At 44.8% G+C, this 15,724-nt stretch overlaps 1 protein-coding gene across 1 annotated transcript in view; it reads right to left on the minus strand.

The window, feature by feature from the left end:
* The window catches only part of LOC119462611 (uncharacterized), a 36,891-nt gene that overhangs the window by 774 nt on the left and 20,393 nt on the right, over positions 1–15,724 (minus strand). Inside the window, exons 5-6 of the mRNA XM_049673057.1 lie at positions 13,495–13,887; positions 6,037–6,350 (exon numbers count right to left, since the gene is read on the minus strand). Of these exons, the coding sequence (XP_049529014.1) occupies positions 6,037–6,350; positions 13,495–13,887 (707 nt within the window). The remainder of the gene's footprint in view (positions 1–6,036; positions 6,351–13,494; positions 13,888–15,724) is intronic.

Genomic DNA, 15,724 nt, shown 5'->3' on the forward strand with positions numbered 1-15,724 from the left:
CCACTTTCCCTTCGACACTTTTATGGCCGTCGCTTTACTGCCATGCCAACATCTAACCTTCATATAATACTTTTAGCCCCCAAAAGCTCATTGACCACGATCCTGGCGTCTTGAAAATTTTGGAACACCGGCCCTGGGCCAATAACAACAAAATCATCAGCCCGTCAAGATAGTGTCTCTGCCATCACGATTAGTTGCACCTCTTTTAAGTGCCACACACTCTCTGGTCTCCACAGCCAATGGCAGCATGCTTATAGTCTGGAGTTTGGACAAGCAAATCAGTAAGCTTACCTGGGACTGTTTCTCGACATCTGTAGTTTCGTCCTCTTCGTTATTATCCCTTTGCTGGCACAGGTTGCTGCTCTCATGCTTACATACCGTGGCATGTGTTTGCAGATGTTTCTCCCTCAATACACTATCGTGACATGAGCACGTAATTGTATGGACACATATTTTTGCACCTTGTGCAGCCAAATGTACATGTAGCACTCTTGCATGTGCCTTCTTGTCTAACGACATACTTAGGCCCGTCATGGTTTGAGAACAACGGTCCACTGATTGATGAATGCACTTTTGTGATGTCTTTGTCCAAAATGGTTTGGCTGGTGTCATGCCGAATTCTGGTTGCACTTCGAATTCACTCTCAGCATTTTTTTATGAACTTGTTAGGCGGTCAAAACTTGTTTCTAGTGAGTTTTAGGTGCCGATATCAATTTGTCGACTCTCTTGTTGTCTTTCCATGTAAATAGCAGTACTTTATCACCCTATTGTAATGCCTCAAGTCTCATGTTGGTATTAATTCCAGTAGTTGCGCGAAAACAGGCGGCCCAAACCTCTGTGCGATTTCCGTAGTTACTTTCAATATTCTTTAAATCTGAGCAGGCCTGCTCGGTTGCCCCTTCTCTATGACACCACTCGTAGAGAGGAGACGGTTTCTCAATGACGCTGCGTCAGGAGCGTCCATCACTGTTCGAGAATCTGTAAATAAAGTAAATTATATAAGATTACATCTTTTGATGTACAGATAAAGTGACTAAAAGCTAACATTCAGCCACCTGCCAGCATATGTCATAGTTCACAGGAAGACTTGCTTGTATTCTCTGTTATGCTCGATACAACTTCAGTGCTGTAATGCCCTTCAAATTCTCTCAAGCCTGTTAAGTATAAAGTCTAAACAGTGGCCTTCAATAATCTGGCACAAAGATGTTCAGTAGTCTTCCTTTCATTTCTGCTCTTACTGCCATCTTATTTGCATACATCTTCAAGAAGACAGCTTTACATGTAATGTATTAGATCATCCTGTCAATGCTAGCTTTCTATTCACATACATGAGCTCTACTCGCGTTATGAAGAGTAATTACGAAGCTGTAGGACATGTTGTGTTGCTGGGTTAGTTACGGGTTAGTACGAGGTGAGACGACGCGCAAGCTAGTATGTGAAAAGCTTGCAGTGAACACAGCATCGCGCCAGCGTCAATAGGCATCACAACTTAGAGAAGCGCTTTTTTGGAATATGCGTGTGAGTCGCCGATTGTGACCAGAAGCAAAAACGACAAGTGAAGGGTGGGGAGACAGGCGGCCGGGGCAAAGGCGCCACCGGGGGAAGAAAAAATCGCAAGGTGTAATGGGGGAGGGGTATGCCGCCGCCGCAGTTTGGCACGACGGATACTGGGAACGGCATAGAGCGGTTACGCGTAGAACTGAGGACAAGCTCACGCTTCGGAGCAACTCAGTCTATAAGGACAGAATTGTGCTAGGCGCGTTGCTTCTAAATGTATTGTACTTATAATCAGCCAAGCCATTTTAAAAATACGGCTTTATTTTAAATTCGAGGCTCTGACTTACTATTGTTTGAATGTGGGCTGGTTTGTTCTTCGGCCATATTTTGAAAAAAAACAGTGCGTAGATGAAAAGCGTTCCATTTTCTGAAAAACGTGTAATTCCATTCCTCTTGAGTAGCTGGCTAGAGGAATTTACCTCAGGCCGACCTCTCTGCATTTCGCATCATTAAACTTATATCTATCTGTAATTCCATTCCCATTCCATTCCTCCAAGCGTTGTCACCATTCCATTCCGGAGTGCTAACTCTGCAACACTGGTTGGTATGGTCTTTGCATTCCTATATGACATCAGTGACATAGGAAAGAAATGCGAAAACATACCGATACGCCAGTGATACTGAAAGATTTAAAGGGACACTAAAGAGAAACACATAATCGGTTGAAACTGATATAGTATTCTTGAAGAATTGTTGATAGGATAATAGGTTAACCAGGAGAGAAAATGAGTCAAAGGTTCAATTTGAATTTCATGTGTGATGTCACGGATGACAAAGTATTTTTTCGCACTGTAGTTGTTCAGTTAAAGTTCTTTAAGCTGCCTAGGTACAGTCTCTCGTTTATTTAGAATACAATGTGATGAATATTTATTAATAAAAATTAAACTAGGCTTTGAGGGGATGGAGTCGGAGTCCATGACATCATAGTGAACTGGTGCGGGAATTTATTTTTCATTTTGTGCATCTTCTCTGGCTTACCAGATATTTTCTCATATTAAGAGTGGCTGTTTTGGTATTGTGAGTGTAATTTACTGACACAGCTCAATTCGTTTTTCTGTAAGTGTCCTTCTTGCCTTCTTGTGGGCCCTTATGTTTAGCACGTAAGCTTTTGTCAAAAGGAACAAACGAACGTAGTGAATGCAAGTACTAGCTGATTCTGAGTAGTGCAGCCAACTGTTCCAAAAGCCAAGGTTGAAAGCTATGAAAAGTGACTGAACTCTTCCAAACCTCTAAGGACTTTAGCAGGACCTGCCATGATGCCTCAGGGGCTATGGTATTGTGCTGCTGAGCACAAAGTTGCCGGACTCAATTCCCAGTCATAGCAGCCACAGTTTTGATCAGAGCAAAACGTAAAAGACTTGTATATTTGAATTTAGACATAAATTAAGAACCATGTGGGAATTCTTGTGTCGTGCGGCAAAAGTCGCGTTGGGTGCTAGCGCAAGCAGGTTTGGGGAGAGGTGGGGGGGAGCCTTCTTTTCATGGGCAGCACAATTTCCACAATTTGTAAGGAGTACTGACACATTTTTAAACTTTTGAAAAGTCTTCCACATGCTGTTCCCATGTAAGAGGACGAGAGTCGGCAAATATGAAGATTAGGAAACATTTCAATGAAGTTGCTTTCAACATGCCAGACCTCACATCAGTGACATTTGTGCGACGTAACCCAAGGCGAAATTTGCTCTACTTGTGTATCAATAAGGCTAGTAAAACTAACATTGCCCATAAACAAAAGAAAACAACCATGCTGTACACATTTCTTCCAGCTGCGCTCCTGTATGCCTGCTACAGCAATCCCAGGTATGGAGCAAACCATAACAAACCAAACATAAGCCGTCCACCTCCTGGGCACTGAAACTGGTTTATGAATATGGTTAGTTATATAAGGTGCTCTAATGATAAGGAATGTGTCTTCTGGGTGTCTAGGAATCAACGGCCGGCAACGATGGTATTCACCTGTTCATATGACATGCTTGCGGCGATCGCGTGTTCACACTGAAAAGCCTCCAACTGAAATTTTTTTAATGTCATATCAATAGTTCTTTAAAAATGTTGGTGGTACCATTTCTTCAATGTTTCTTTGAGTCTAACATGCTGCAGGCAATGCACAATTAAAAAAATTCTGAATGAGCCTTGTAAATGCCTTGCCGAGATGTGGTTGTGCACAATAGCACAATTTAAGATCTATGAATGCAGGAAGACATTCATAAAAAATCATAATGAAAGCCATTATGCATTGAGGTGTGCACAGCTGATGTGAGAGAGGAAGGAAAGACAAGCCGCTTCACTCGTTTTAACATACATGCCTGCACAACACACAAGCTGGGCCGTATGTCCATGTCATCATAACCTGCCACGGTGGCTTAGCTGCTATGATGTTGCGCTGCCATGCACAAGGTTGTGGGATCGAATCCTGGGCGTGGCAGCCACATCTCGATAGAGGCGATATGCAAAAACATCCATGTCCCTGCATTGGGGGCATGTTAGAGATCCCCTGGTGGTCAAAATTAATCCGGAGTCCCCCAATACGGCGTGCCCACATAATCTAATTGTGGTTATGGCACGTAAAACCCCACAATTCAATTCAATGTCATCAGACAAAACTAGATGGTTTTCTCTTGATACCATACTCAAGTGTTGACATTAGTGCTCACATGGTCTAAAGACATTTAAATTCTTCAAAAATAGATATAAGCGTGGTGTTGCTGCCGAGCTTGGCTATCACAGTGAGCATGAAATAACGGCAATATACATAACACTAACACTACTGCAACCTAGTTTGTAAACACTAAACATGTCCTTATTTCCGCCTACATTAGGTTCTCGGCGTTTACCACATCAAAAGTCAGGCAACCGTGGCCTACGTCTGCGACACTACGAAAAAGTCGTCTTACTGCGCTCGTCTTCGCACGTATGTTCCGGTCTGGAGCTTGTCGGCTCTCTTCCCAAGAAATCGGTGCTCTTGTAGATGGTGTAATCGTTGCCTTGCCGTCGTCACGTCGCCTCGTTCGTCTTAGATGTCGACATCACGTACTTCGTCAGTGATGAAGCGCGGCATTGCTTAGGCCCACCTGGATAGGTCTAACGTCGGGATACGTCGCAACTTCGTGAGTGACGACGTGGCGTCCCGAGGAATATCGAACGTGCCGGTCTGCCGCAGAAGAGGGATCCTCTCTGGGGTGCCCGGTCCCGCTGTGAGAGGCTGCAGCCAGTCCAGGAGCCTCGCTCGAACTTTGCCGGGGTCGACGCCCACACCTTGGACGGCCGAACATCACGGACTCAGCCAGACCCCCAAGTCTCCCGTCGCCAGAGCGTAGCTGACGATGCGACCTTCCTGGCCCGGAGCCACGTCGATAATCGCCGGACAGCGCCGTTCACCATTCGATTACGCCTCGGGTCACGCGCCTCGAGGGCTCGTGCCGTTCCGAACGCCGTGCTTCTCGTGCTCCTGTTCCTTTTCGCGCCACAGGCGGCCTCTTACTTATGACAGTCATGCAGGTTTTAACAAAACTAGCTCCGTTGCCAAGAAGGGTCTTCTCCTGCCTGTCAACCATCATATGTTCCTCTCGGAATATTTCATCAAGACGTGTGGTAGTGTTAATGTCATCATGTCATGTCTACTTCTTGCAGTATAGGGAGGGATCTTTCTTCTTTGAATACACGTTAAGATGCCCTCATTAGTATGCCTGACCAAAATTAGCAAAATCAAATTAGGAAATATTGAATGGTACCCCAAAGCAAGTTCTTAGCTGTTGTGTATTTCGGTAGTTTTTTCAAGCCTAATTACTAAAATAATTACTTGTCTCATAGAGATTGTCTTTACTACCACTACTTTTACTGCCAAGGTGCCAAATGGAAAATTGTAGGCTCTATTCACAAACTCGTATACCCTTTCCAACTGGATTAGCTCGATATGAACTTTTAAGCATTCATATGCAGTGTCACACCAGAGGATTTTGGTTGGATGATACTTTAGTCTACAACATGGAGTACCTGTTAATTGACTGGATGTGCAGCGACCTATCTTGTAAGTGTGATCAGGACGCTCTTGGTATTAGTGCTTTGTCTTCTAGTGTGGGGCATTGGTCTTGAACCTTAAGTACAATGTATAAACAAAAACTTTTTTTTTACTCTCGCACCTGCATTTAGAGCAAGTGCACTCAATGTCTACCCCAGTGTTGGTACGGCCTGTACAGGGACTACTGGTTTGGTGACGAAACACCTTATGCCGAACACTGGCAGCAAGTATGTCATATGAACAGGTTGAATACTATCGTTGCCGACCGTTCATTCCCTCTGTTCCTGCAATCCACAGCAAAAAAATGGCTGCTACCTACAAGCATTCAAAATTCGTCTTTAAATACAGACCAAAACATTACACTGCAGGTTGGGAAATGATGGCAGCAATTCTACTCGCAGACTGCTTTGTTTCTTGTTCCGTTCATGTTGAAAAATGATATTTATCAAAGTGCAACAAACCTTGTAGGTGAAAGCCCTCAGGGTTTTGTCTTGGATGTACTTGTTGGCACTCTCACGCCAGTTTTTGTCAACGTGCCACGCACACAACAGCCGATGTTGAGGCGGTCCCATTACTTCAGTCCAGGCATTGTAGAATGAGGGAGCATCATCTGTCATGAAAACGTTTGCTGCTATTTGCCCAGTTTTAGACATGATCGATGCGAAAAATGTTGCCATGGCCTTTCGGTCTGTGCGGTTGGTGATGCAATAAGCTACGGGAAATCCCGTGCCAAATTCATCCACGACAAGGACTGTGACGAGTTGGAAGTCAAAGCCTGCAGGTTTGAGGGGAAAGGCATGTCGTGAGTAATAAAGAAGCTAAAAGCACTGAAAGAAAACCTCTGTTAATGTCTTTAGTATATTAGTTTGGCAAAGAAACATCACTTTAGAGCACAGAAGAGAAGACACACTAGTTCTGACCAGCGACAACAAAGTTTATTCAAAGTGGAAGGCTACAGTAATGAACAAGGACATGTGCTGTTGTTTGTTGTGAAAAATTCATTGTTTCTTTGCTATTAGTACCTGTCGTCTATTCAGTTAGGCGATTATGAGTCATTCCACGCCAACTGATCCAGACTTTGCATGCAACGATCTTCAATTTCTTCTAAAATAATTATGGCTTATTCTGTGTGTTACTGTGACAAACATTAACCCCGCTTGGTTTTGGCAAAAAAAAAAAAAAAACGTTTCGCGCGCTGTGGCCGCCATCTTAAATTTGAAAGTGGTCGCATTTTTTATCAATGGCTATGAAACTTTTCATACATATAAAAGAGATTTATATATATATATATATATATATATGAACTTCAACTGAATTTGTTTTACTTTTGTTTAAATATAATACGTGGAAGAAGGTACAAAAAGGTGGAAATTTGAACATTTTTATGAAATTTTATGCTGTCACGGTAGTCATTTCAACTATTTCTCCAAATTGCCCAGAAGACAAATAAGCCAATAAAAATATTTCAGAGATAAAAAAACATAACATGTGTGAGCAAAAAAAATTGCAAACATGAGAAAATTTGCTTTTTGAGGCATATTGACACAGTGATGTGGGGCTTCCGCACCGTGGGATGGCGCAAGCAAAGGTCGGCGCCTTGAAAGACGAAGCACGTAAGCTGCACGCTCTTCTTCTGGCCCGTCATTAAAGAAACGAGTCTATTTTACAAGCCCCCGTCTTCAACCTACGTTACAATATTCAGCCATTAATTGCATAGTGACGTGGTCCAAGTTATAATATGAAAGATAGTAAGTTACAAATTACCATTCAATGGCACTTGTTCTGAAAGTTTAATCGGAACAATTTTTGTTTCAAGCAAGAAAATAATTCAGGAAGTTTGACTCCTTGCATTCAACCCCAGCATTGCTCCGTGCTGGCTTTTCACTGCAGCACACTTTGCCACTGACAGCAAATATACACAGAAGCAGCACTCCACTACTCGAACACAATTGTGCGCTAGGCTTGGACGCTGCCAGCTTCGGCAATACGGATACCTGCTGAAGGGCACGGACACAAAAATATCACCGGCCCTTCCAGTCCGTGAAGATGGTCAAACAGCGAAGCTGTATTAGCTATGCCGAGCGTTACACCATGCAAGTCAAACTTCGCAAGCACTCCACACTGTTTGCGTGTGTATGGAACATCAAAATTTCAAGCTCATGCTACACGCAACAGTGCTTAAAGAGAGCACTGAAGAAGTTCTGGCGACAACGGTATGCAAGCTGGATGAGGAAGACTGCATGTTAGGAAGATGCGACATGTGCTACTGACCATATAGAGTCTGCTCCAGGATGCACTGCACCTTGAAATCGAATAAGTTATGCAGGTACTGTAGTGGTCAGTGGTGTACGGTGTCGGCTAGAGACAATTATTTGAAGTCTAGAAGACTTCTGTGAAAAATTCACGGAAATGCTCAAGCACCTAAAAATTCATCACTTTGTGAGCAAGGAACAAGCAAAATACTTGTGAGAGTTGAAAGCAAACATTAAAAAAGATGAGGCAGTCGCACTCATGGACTATGCAGAGAACTAGTTTTATTGTTCAAGTCGCCACACAATCATACCACTGGGTAGATACGCAGGCCACGTTGCATCCAATTATCATATACTTCATGAGCGAACAGTGCAGACATTTCAATCAAGTCGTTTGTTGTGATTTCAGACTTGCTAGAACACAACACAGTTGCTGTCTGGTCATTTCAGAAAGAAGTGCTGAAGAAGTTGAGAACTAATCTACCAAAGTTTAAAAATTCATTACTTTTTCGACGGTGTGGCTTCTCAGTAAAGAATAAAAGGAACGTCGTGAACCTCTGCTACCATGAAAACAATTTCAATTTTTAAGCGGAACGGAATTTGCCACCTCGACACCAAAAGTGCTTGCGACAGCGTTTCTGGAACTGTGAAGTGCTTGGCAGCAAGAGCAAGTATCCGAGGCCATAGAAAGATCAAATACTGACCCCCTATGAGCTGTTTACATGGGCGGAGAAAACTATCAAGCGTGTCCGAGCCCTCTGGGTGCCCCAAGAAATATTCAGGAAAATGAAGCTAATGGGTGGTTTGCAAGAGCGTTAACATTGAAGTTGAATACGTCGGTTTCACTACATCAAGCCTTTATCCCTTTTAATGGTGCATGTGGGACTTACATCATACACAGCGACCCAAGAGTTTAAAGTGACAAAATGTGAATGAACACGCCAGGGAAGTTTTCAAAAGCGAAATATAAAGGGCTTCCACTTTGAGCACGTGCAGTGTGTGTGTCTCCTTGACGTCGGCTGTTTTGGCACATAAAACCCCAGAAAGAAGTGTGCACTGCAGTGAAGAGCAAGCATGGAGCAACGCTGGGGTTGAATGCAAGGACTCGACTTACCGAATTATTTTCTCGCTTAAAAGAAAATTTGTTTTGATCAAACTTTCAGGAATAAATGTTATTAGTTATTAAATGGTACTGGGTAACGTACTGCCTTTCATATTTTTACTTGGACCACTTCACTATGCAATTGACAGCTGAATATGCCTCAAAAAGCAAATTTTCTCATGTTGCAATTTTTTTTGCTCGCGTTTTTTCATCTGTGAAACATTTTTGTAGGCTTCTTTGCCTTCTGGACAACTTACAGGAATAGTTGAATGACTACCGTAAGAACATAAAATTTTGTTTAAAATTTCGAATTTCTACCTTTTTGTATGTTCTTCCATGTTTTATATTTAAACAAAAGTAAAACAAATTCAGTTAGGTTAATATATAAGTTTCATAGTCATCGATAAAAATGTTCATATTGTAAAAATTTTTTTGTTAGGCTAGGTTTTGTGACTGCTTGCAAATTTCAAATGGAGGCCACAGCGCAAAAAGAAATTTTTCGTCAAGACCAAGCTGGGTTAAATGTCACAGTAATGCAATAAGCCATGATTTTTTTTAATCAAAGGTGGTCGAACGCAAGGTCTGGATCGGGGTGCACACTGCTGCAGCCAAACGGACAGAGAGGGATAAGATTTGTTTGCATATAGTGCCATAGGAAGTCCAGTTTCCACTCAGTTAATTTCATTGTGCTGACTGTTGTCTCCATTTCTGATCACTTGTGATAATTAACCTGCATGCGAAGCTGTTCACTTGGAGGACCTCACGAGTTATAACTAAAATTTCTCACCAGCACACTCATATTTTCACATATTTTCACATCGTTTATGTACTATACAGTTTCCTTGTGATACATTCTTGGGACGCACAAGTTATGGGCTATGTAGTGCAAGTAACATAACCAGCTAGTGAGTATTTGGCTATTCCCCTAGGCTAGCGGTCTGGCATAACGCAGTACCAATTTTTGAGCACTTCACCTCGGGGGACCCACCATTCAAAATATTGTCTTTTGTGTTCACTGCTGTAGATAGATTATATTCAGCTTGACTTTCAGATAGATCCATGTTGCACCAGGCAAGCATGGCTACACCAGCAGCTCCCGCAAAAATTCAATCACACTGAATTGTGAGAACTGTTTAAGCGCCTATCTGTACAGCCATGAAAATTCAATTTTTACCGAAGAAGTTCTTTGGAGTTTTTGGTCAAATTTATTATTTTCTTCAGAATTAATAAATAGATGTTCCGAAATTTGGCGAAATCAGGAACTACATAATACTAACTGTCTGTTGTAAGCTGCTTCCTTTAAAATATATTGCTTTCTGTTATGAGAAAATGAGTGCATCTAACAGGGGCGTAGCCACAAATTTTTTTCGGGGGGGGGGGGTTCATCGGCCCGACCGGGGGGGGGGGGGGGCAAGCGTCTGCTTTCCTCTACGTGACGTGATCGATAATAAATATTGGTAGTTTAAGCACACTCTATGTATGTATATCAAAGCCATGGGACCCCCCCCCCCCCCTCGCGTGTGTGTGTGCTAGAGCACTGCACGGGCTCGGGCTTACCCGAAAGCCCGGGCCGGGCCGGGTAGGACTGTTTTTTCACGGGCTCGGGCTGGGCTCGGGCACGGCGTGTGCTTTTCGCCCCGGGCCCGGGCCGGGCTCGGGCTTTCTGGTGGTGTGCATGTAATGTGCAGTGAGTTACTCTCGGGTGACTGAACTCTGAAAAACATTATTTTTCGGTCTCGGGCCGGGTTCGGGCCGGCTTCGAGTCGGGCTCGGGCCGGGCTCGGGCCTAAGGTAAAGGGGTGGCGGGCCGGGCCGGGCGGGTAACGTAGATTATTTCCGGGCCCGGGCCGGGCCCGGGTCTCGCCATAAAAGTTTTGATCGGGCTCGGGCGGGCCACCCAACGTAATAACGGGCCCGGGCCGGGCCCGGGCTGAAAAAATCGGCCCGTGCAGTGCTCTAGCACTGCATGCTTGTGAAGAAATTAAGTAAAAAGCAATGTAAGCTCAGTAAAATACAGTAAATACGACAGGTACAGTGGGCGTTTGGAGCAACCGTCTCTCATCGCGCCACTCAATGGACCAGTCTTCGAAAACGCATCATTGAGACGACCCGCCCGATCGGAGAAGACATCATTAATTTTTAATCTCCGTTAAGCGTAGATGGCGTCGTCCTCGTCGGGGCGAAGTGCGTTTCACAAGTCAAGGACGGCTATACACGTGAAAATGCACGTGTGACCATGCAGGCTATATACCTGCTCCCATAGCAATAGCTTGTGCGCTGCGTCTTTGCGCTAGAAAACTGAAATACACGCAAAAACGAGCAATGCTTTTTTTTTTTTTTTACGAAGCTTTCGTCGCCTTGCATTTCCTGCGGCAAGTGCATGGGCCGCTGTGTCTTCCGCTGTGTGCGAGCGTGCAGCCGTCATTTGCCTTTACGTCAACAGATTCAGAATTGTACAGAATATTTCACCGCACTGCATAGTTATGGCATGTGTACGCACTTTAAGTAGTACGTGCGAGTCATTTCTGCTTCACTTAGGCCGGTGCAAACAGGAAGCGGCCTTGTACCTCACAGAATCTCGACTGATTGGTGCACTAGTGATGCAGGAATGAACTCCGGTCTTGTTCAGTGCATAGTGCACATAATCAATTTCTCAAGACGCGTGAACTCCGACGAGAACTGTCAGCGCCTGCAACAAGAGTTTACTTACGCTGTACTGCGCACATGTAATCCATGCTTGTCGGCTGTCTGTTTCGTGCATTCTGTTGCGAGTCGGTGGAATTTCACTGCTGGCACCAACCCTTTGGTGTGTACATTGCTGGTTTGGGATTCCACAACACAACAGCAACTACCAGCCTTTCGTAATTGCTGGTTTGGGATTCAGCAACACAACAGTAACTACCAGCCTTCCGTAGGGGCGCAATCGCAAACGAGAGACGTTTTGCGCTGCAGTCTATGGCTACGTTCACACTTGGGAAGCGGCAAGCGGGTGGAGAGGCCAAAGCGGCCGGAAAGGCCAAAGCGGCCGGAAAATATTTTCCGCGCATGTCCAAGTTCACATTTCTTTTGCTACCACCGCGGCCGCCGCTGCCGCTTCCGTCCACATCCATCTAGTCTGCGTACGTTTGTCGGCGTGGTGGCGCTCATTATCGCATTATTTCGAGCGGTATGTTCATTCACTGACCCACCCGTCATCAAAAGTGATCATCTTGCGCAATTTCGCGTGTCATCTGCGACCTTCGGTAAATTCCTCCTTGGCGTTCTGTAACTCTCCTCACACGGGCGCGGTAGCGCTGTGTCACAGGTTGCTGCCTAGGCGTGATTATATTTCTTTAATAGCTTTTATTTACAAGTTGTAATAACATTACATCATTTCGTATTATTTTCGGCCCCTCCAGGACACGAAAGTGGCAACGGGAACACCAAAGCTAAAACCCGGGCTGGCCCTTTGTGCTGAGGCTCGCCGAAGCCTGCGCGTCCTACGTGAGACCTACGCTCCCAATCTATCGTCGCGACGAGAAAAGCACCCCGCGACTTCTGCAACATACCGTGCACGTGCGAGGAGAATTATGGAGCGCCAACGAGGAATCTGCCTAACTATTGTCTGTCATGGAAGTGGAAGAAGAAATGGCTTTTATACTTCTACCTACTTGTTTTCTAGAAATGGACAATGAATAAACGGAAGACAAGAAAACCTCGGAAACGGCGGTGGTGGGTTCGCCTGGCTTTGCAAAAGCGCGAGAAGTTGGGTCACGCGACTCCGTTGGCTTCGTTGCCGCGCCTCCGGTCGCGCGACGTTGAATACTATCGCGAGTATTGCTGACAGTACGTTTTAGTACTTCTCTGGTCGTAGAGCAAGGGGTGGTTCTTGATCGCGTCGATCAGCATTGCAGCCTACACTTTTGGTGCCATGTTCAATGTTACGACCGGAAGTTTACATGCTAGTGTAGCTTCCGGTCGAGCAGAACGACTTTCCGCCACGTTTCCGCTTCGCCATGGCGAAAAAATCGGTTTTTCTGCCTGTTTTGCCGCCTAGGCGGGCGGATTTTTGCAAAATTTTGCCGCTTCCGCCAGCTTCGAGACCAAGTTCCTACGCGAACGCGGCCTAACCGGCACCTGAAGGGAAGCGGCGGAAATGTATACCGGAAATTTCGACCACCTGGGGACTTTAACGTGCACCTAAAGTAAACGGGCCTCGAGCATTTTCGCCTTCATCTAAAATGCGGCTGCCGCATTTGTTGCTTCATTTGCTGCGCATTTGTTGTTTCAGAATGCGGCCGCCACATTCGTGCCCAAAACCTCACAGAGTGTCAAGGCCTTGACAAACACCGTGACAGTTTTTTTCCATATGCAGACATGATTCGCTGTAAATTACCAACCCAAACGGAAGCGCCCAGGAATGAAAGTGTGAAAGTAGCACCGGCTTCTTGAAATACGTCAGCGCGAAGCGACGAGAGCAAAGGGTGGGTTAGTAGGGGGGGGGGTGCAAAAAATTTCGGGGGGTTTGAACCCCCCCAACCCCCCCCCCCCCCCTTGGCTACGCCACTGGCATCTAAAGTGCTTGCCTGTTGTTCCATGGGTGCCATATATGCAGACACGGTCAGTGCCGAGCTTCTTAAACAGCTCTTGCTGGGGCTCCGTCATAATGGCCAGCATGAAATCCTTTTCATCAAGAAGGTCGTGAGGTGGTCGGTCAAGAATGTCGGCTTTGTCTGGCTGGCCCTGGTGCTTGAAAAATAATACTGGATTGTCCTTCTCTGCATGCATCCGCTCCACCCATAGCTGGACGCTAATATAGTCATTGCTGTGGAGACGCTCGTGATTAATGATGTTGTTGTCACGCATGATGTTGTGCAAGTCCTGGCGGGTAAGCAAGTTCACACGTTGAAAAGTCCCATCCAAGTGTTGCCTTACACCGTCCAAAACCGCATCCAATGACACGCCTTCTTGCAGCTTAGCTTGGGGAACGGGGGAAAAAGAAGTGTTGAGCTATTACAAACGGTAGTAGTTTTGTACCTGTAATAGTACTAAAACAGTTGTAAAACATCCATAATAATGCAGCTTTAAGAGGCCCCTCACCAGGTTTGGCCATTGCAATCAAATGACTGCAGTGCACAGATAATGTACAGTTATTGTCTTCAAAATCTTACTTATGTAGTAAAAACAATTTTGACAAAAGCTTGGTACACCTTACTTCACAGGGCAATGCGTCTCCTTGCAAGAAAAGGTACCGTCACAGGTCTATTATGCTCTAAGTGACCAAGATGCGAAGAAGCGTGCAAAGGTACTACCAGCTGTACACAGTGTAGAAAATATAAGAGGTACACGTAAAAATGTAATACCTGATGCTTGGAACTTTGCATGATGTGGGATTTCGACTTTTACATGGGGGGAATGTTGCTGGTGGACACGGTCAAGGCAGTGGGGTCAGAGCCTTTACTTCGAAAAAGATAAGTTGTCTCGTCTGATCACCACCGCATATTTCACTTTGTAGAACCTTACAGTTGCCACCACGACAAAAAGAAACCATACTGGGCCTGAAAGTAGGCCCTTGCCCACCTTGGAAATTTTCGTTATCCACTAGAATTTGTAGAGTGCCATTAGGAAGGGTTCTAACACAAGAACTTTTACTAGTTCCTTAATGGAAAAGTTGTCATTCACCTAACTGCAGCATGAAGCTACAAAGTTTTGACATCCTACCAGGCGGCGAGCTTCAATGCTAAACCCTCCCTTTGACATGTTTAGTGGCCACAAGTGAGTCGTTACCTGCCTTCTCCCACACTGAAGCCAGCTGACAGACTGTGTGACGTTCCCGTTATGAGCCTCCACCTTGTTTTTCAATGGTAATAGCATTGAAGGCATCGTCTGACCAGTTTTATTTCCGGCTATATACCACCAAGGAACGTGACCTAATCCTGGATATAGTGACGTCTAAAGAATTCGCTGAACAATTAAGAGTGTGCAATGTGAATGTTTAAGCATTAGCTGTGGTGCGAGCTAGGTGTTTTTGCTCCCGATATCGCTTGGGCAACTGAAGGCCCTGCTTTTTTCGTGACATCTGATTGCAAAGAATGCCTTACAGCGTTCTCGTTTAACACACTCCTCTTCCATGCTGAAGTGCTCGCCGGCTTTCTGAGCATGCACAGCTGAAGGCGGTATGACGGCAGTGGCAAGACCACTTTGAAATGATGATGAGTATGTTTTCATTTACATTGCCTAGTTCGGAGTAAAATCAAATGCTGTAGTCCAGCCCAAACAGCACAGACTCAATACGAAAGAAAAAATAGCAATTATATACAACATTTAGTGTACCATGTCTCTTACCATACCTATATGTACTGCACTTAAGAGGAAGCTTTAGCTCGGGAGTCCTATCTAAATACATGAAAAATGAGAAATAATTTTCTAGGCAACCACTGCACCAATCTTTATGAGGTTTGTTGCACTTAAACGACAAAGTTAAAATCTAGTGACTGTTGAATACAGATTTTTTATTTATGCTTTCAATATATTTAATAAAAATGGTTGAAAACTGCAAATATTCAGAAAAGAAAACTAAAAAGTTTGCATTTCTAACAGCCAAACTGCACGCACGCTTGCCGGCGCACAAGAGCTCGCGTCCGTGTGCATTGTGTTTGCCACGCCTTACTTATGAGGATGGGCAGTTTGAATCTACAAGACATAGAAAGCATGTGTCAGGGTCTCTCCTATTTTGTTTCTGTCTTCCATGGCACGTCCACGTGGCTGACATTTTCGCCTTGGTAGACATCGTTTCACATTTTTGTAAGGCAGCCA

This window comes from Dermacentor silvarum, chromosome 8 (assembly GCF_013339745.2).
Source record: "Dermacentor silvarum isolate Dsil-2018 chromosome 8, BIME_Dsil_1.4, whole genome shotgun sequence".
In the NCBI taxonomy this organism is placed as follows: domain Eukaryota; kingdom Metazoa; phylum Arthropoda; class Arachnida; order Ixodida; family Ixodidae; genus Dermacentor; species Dermacentor silvarum.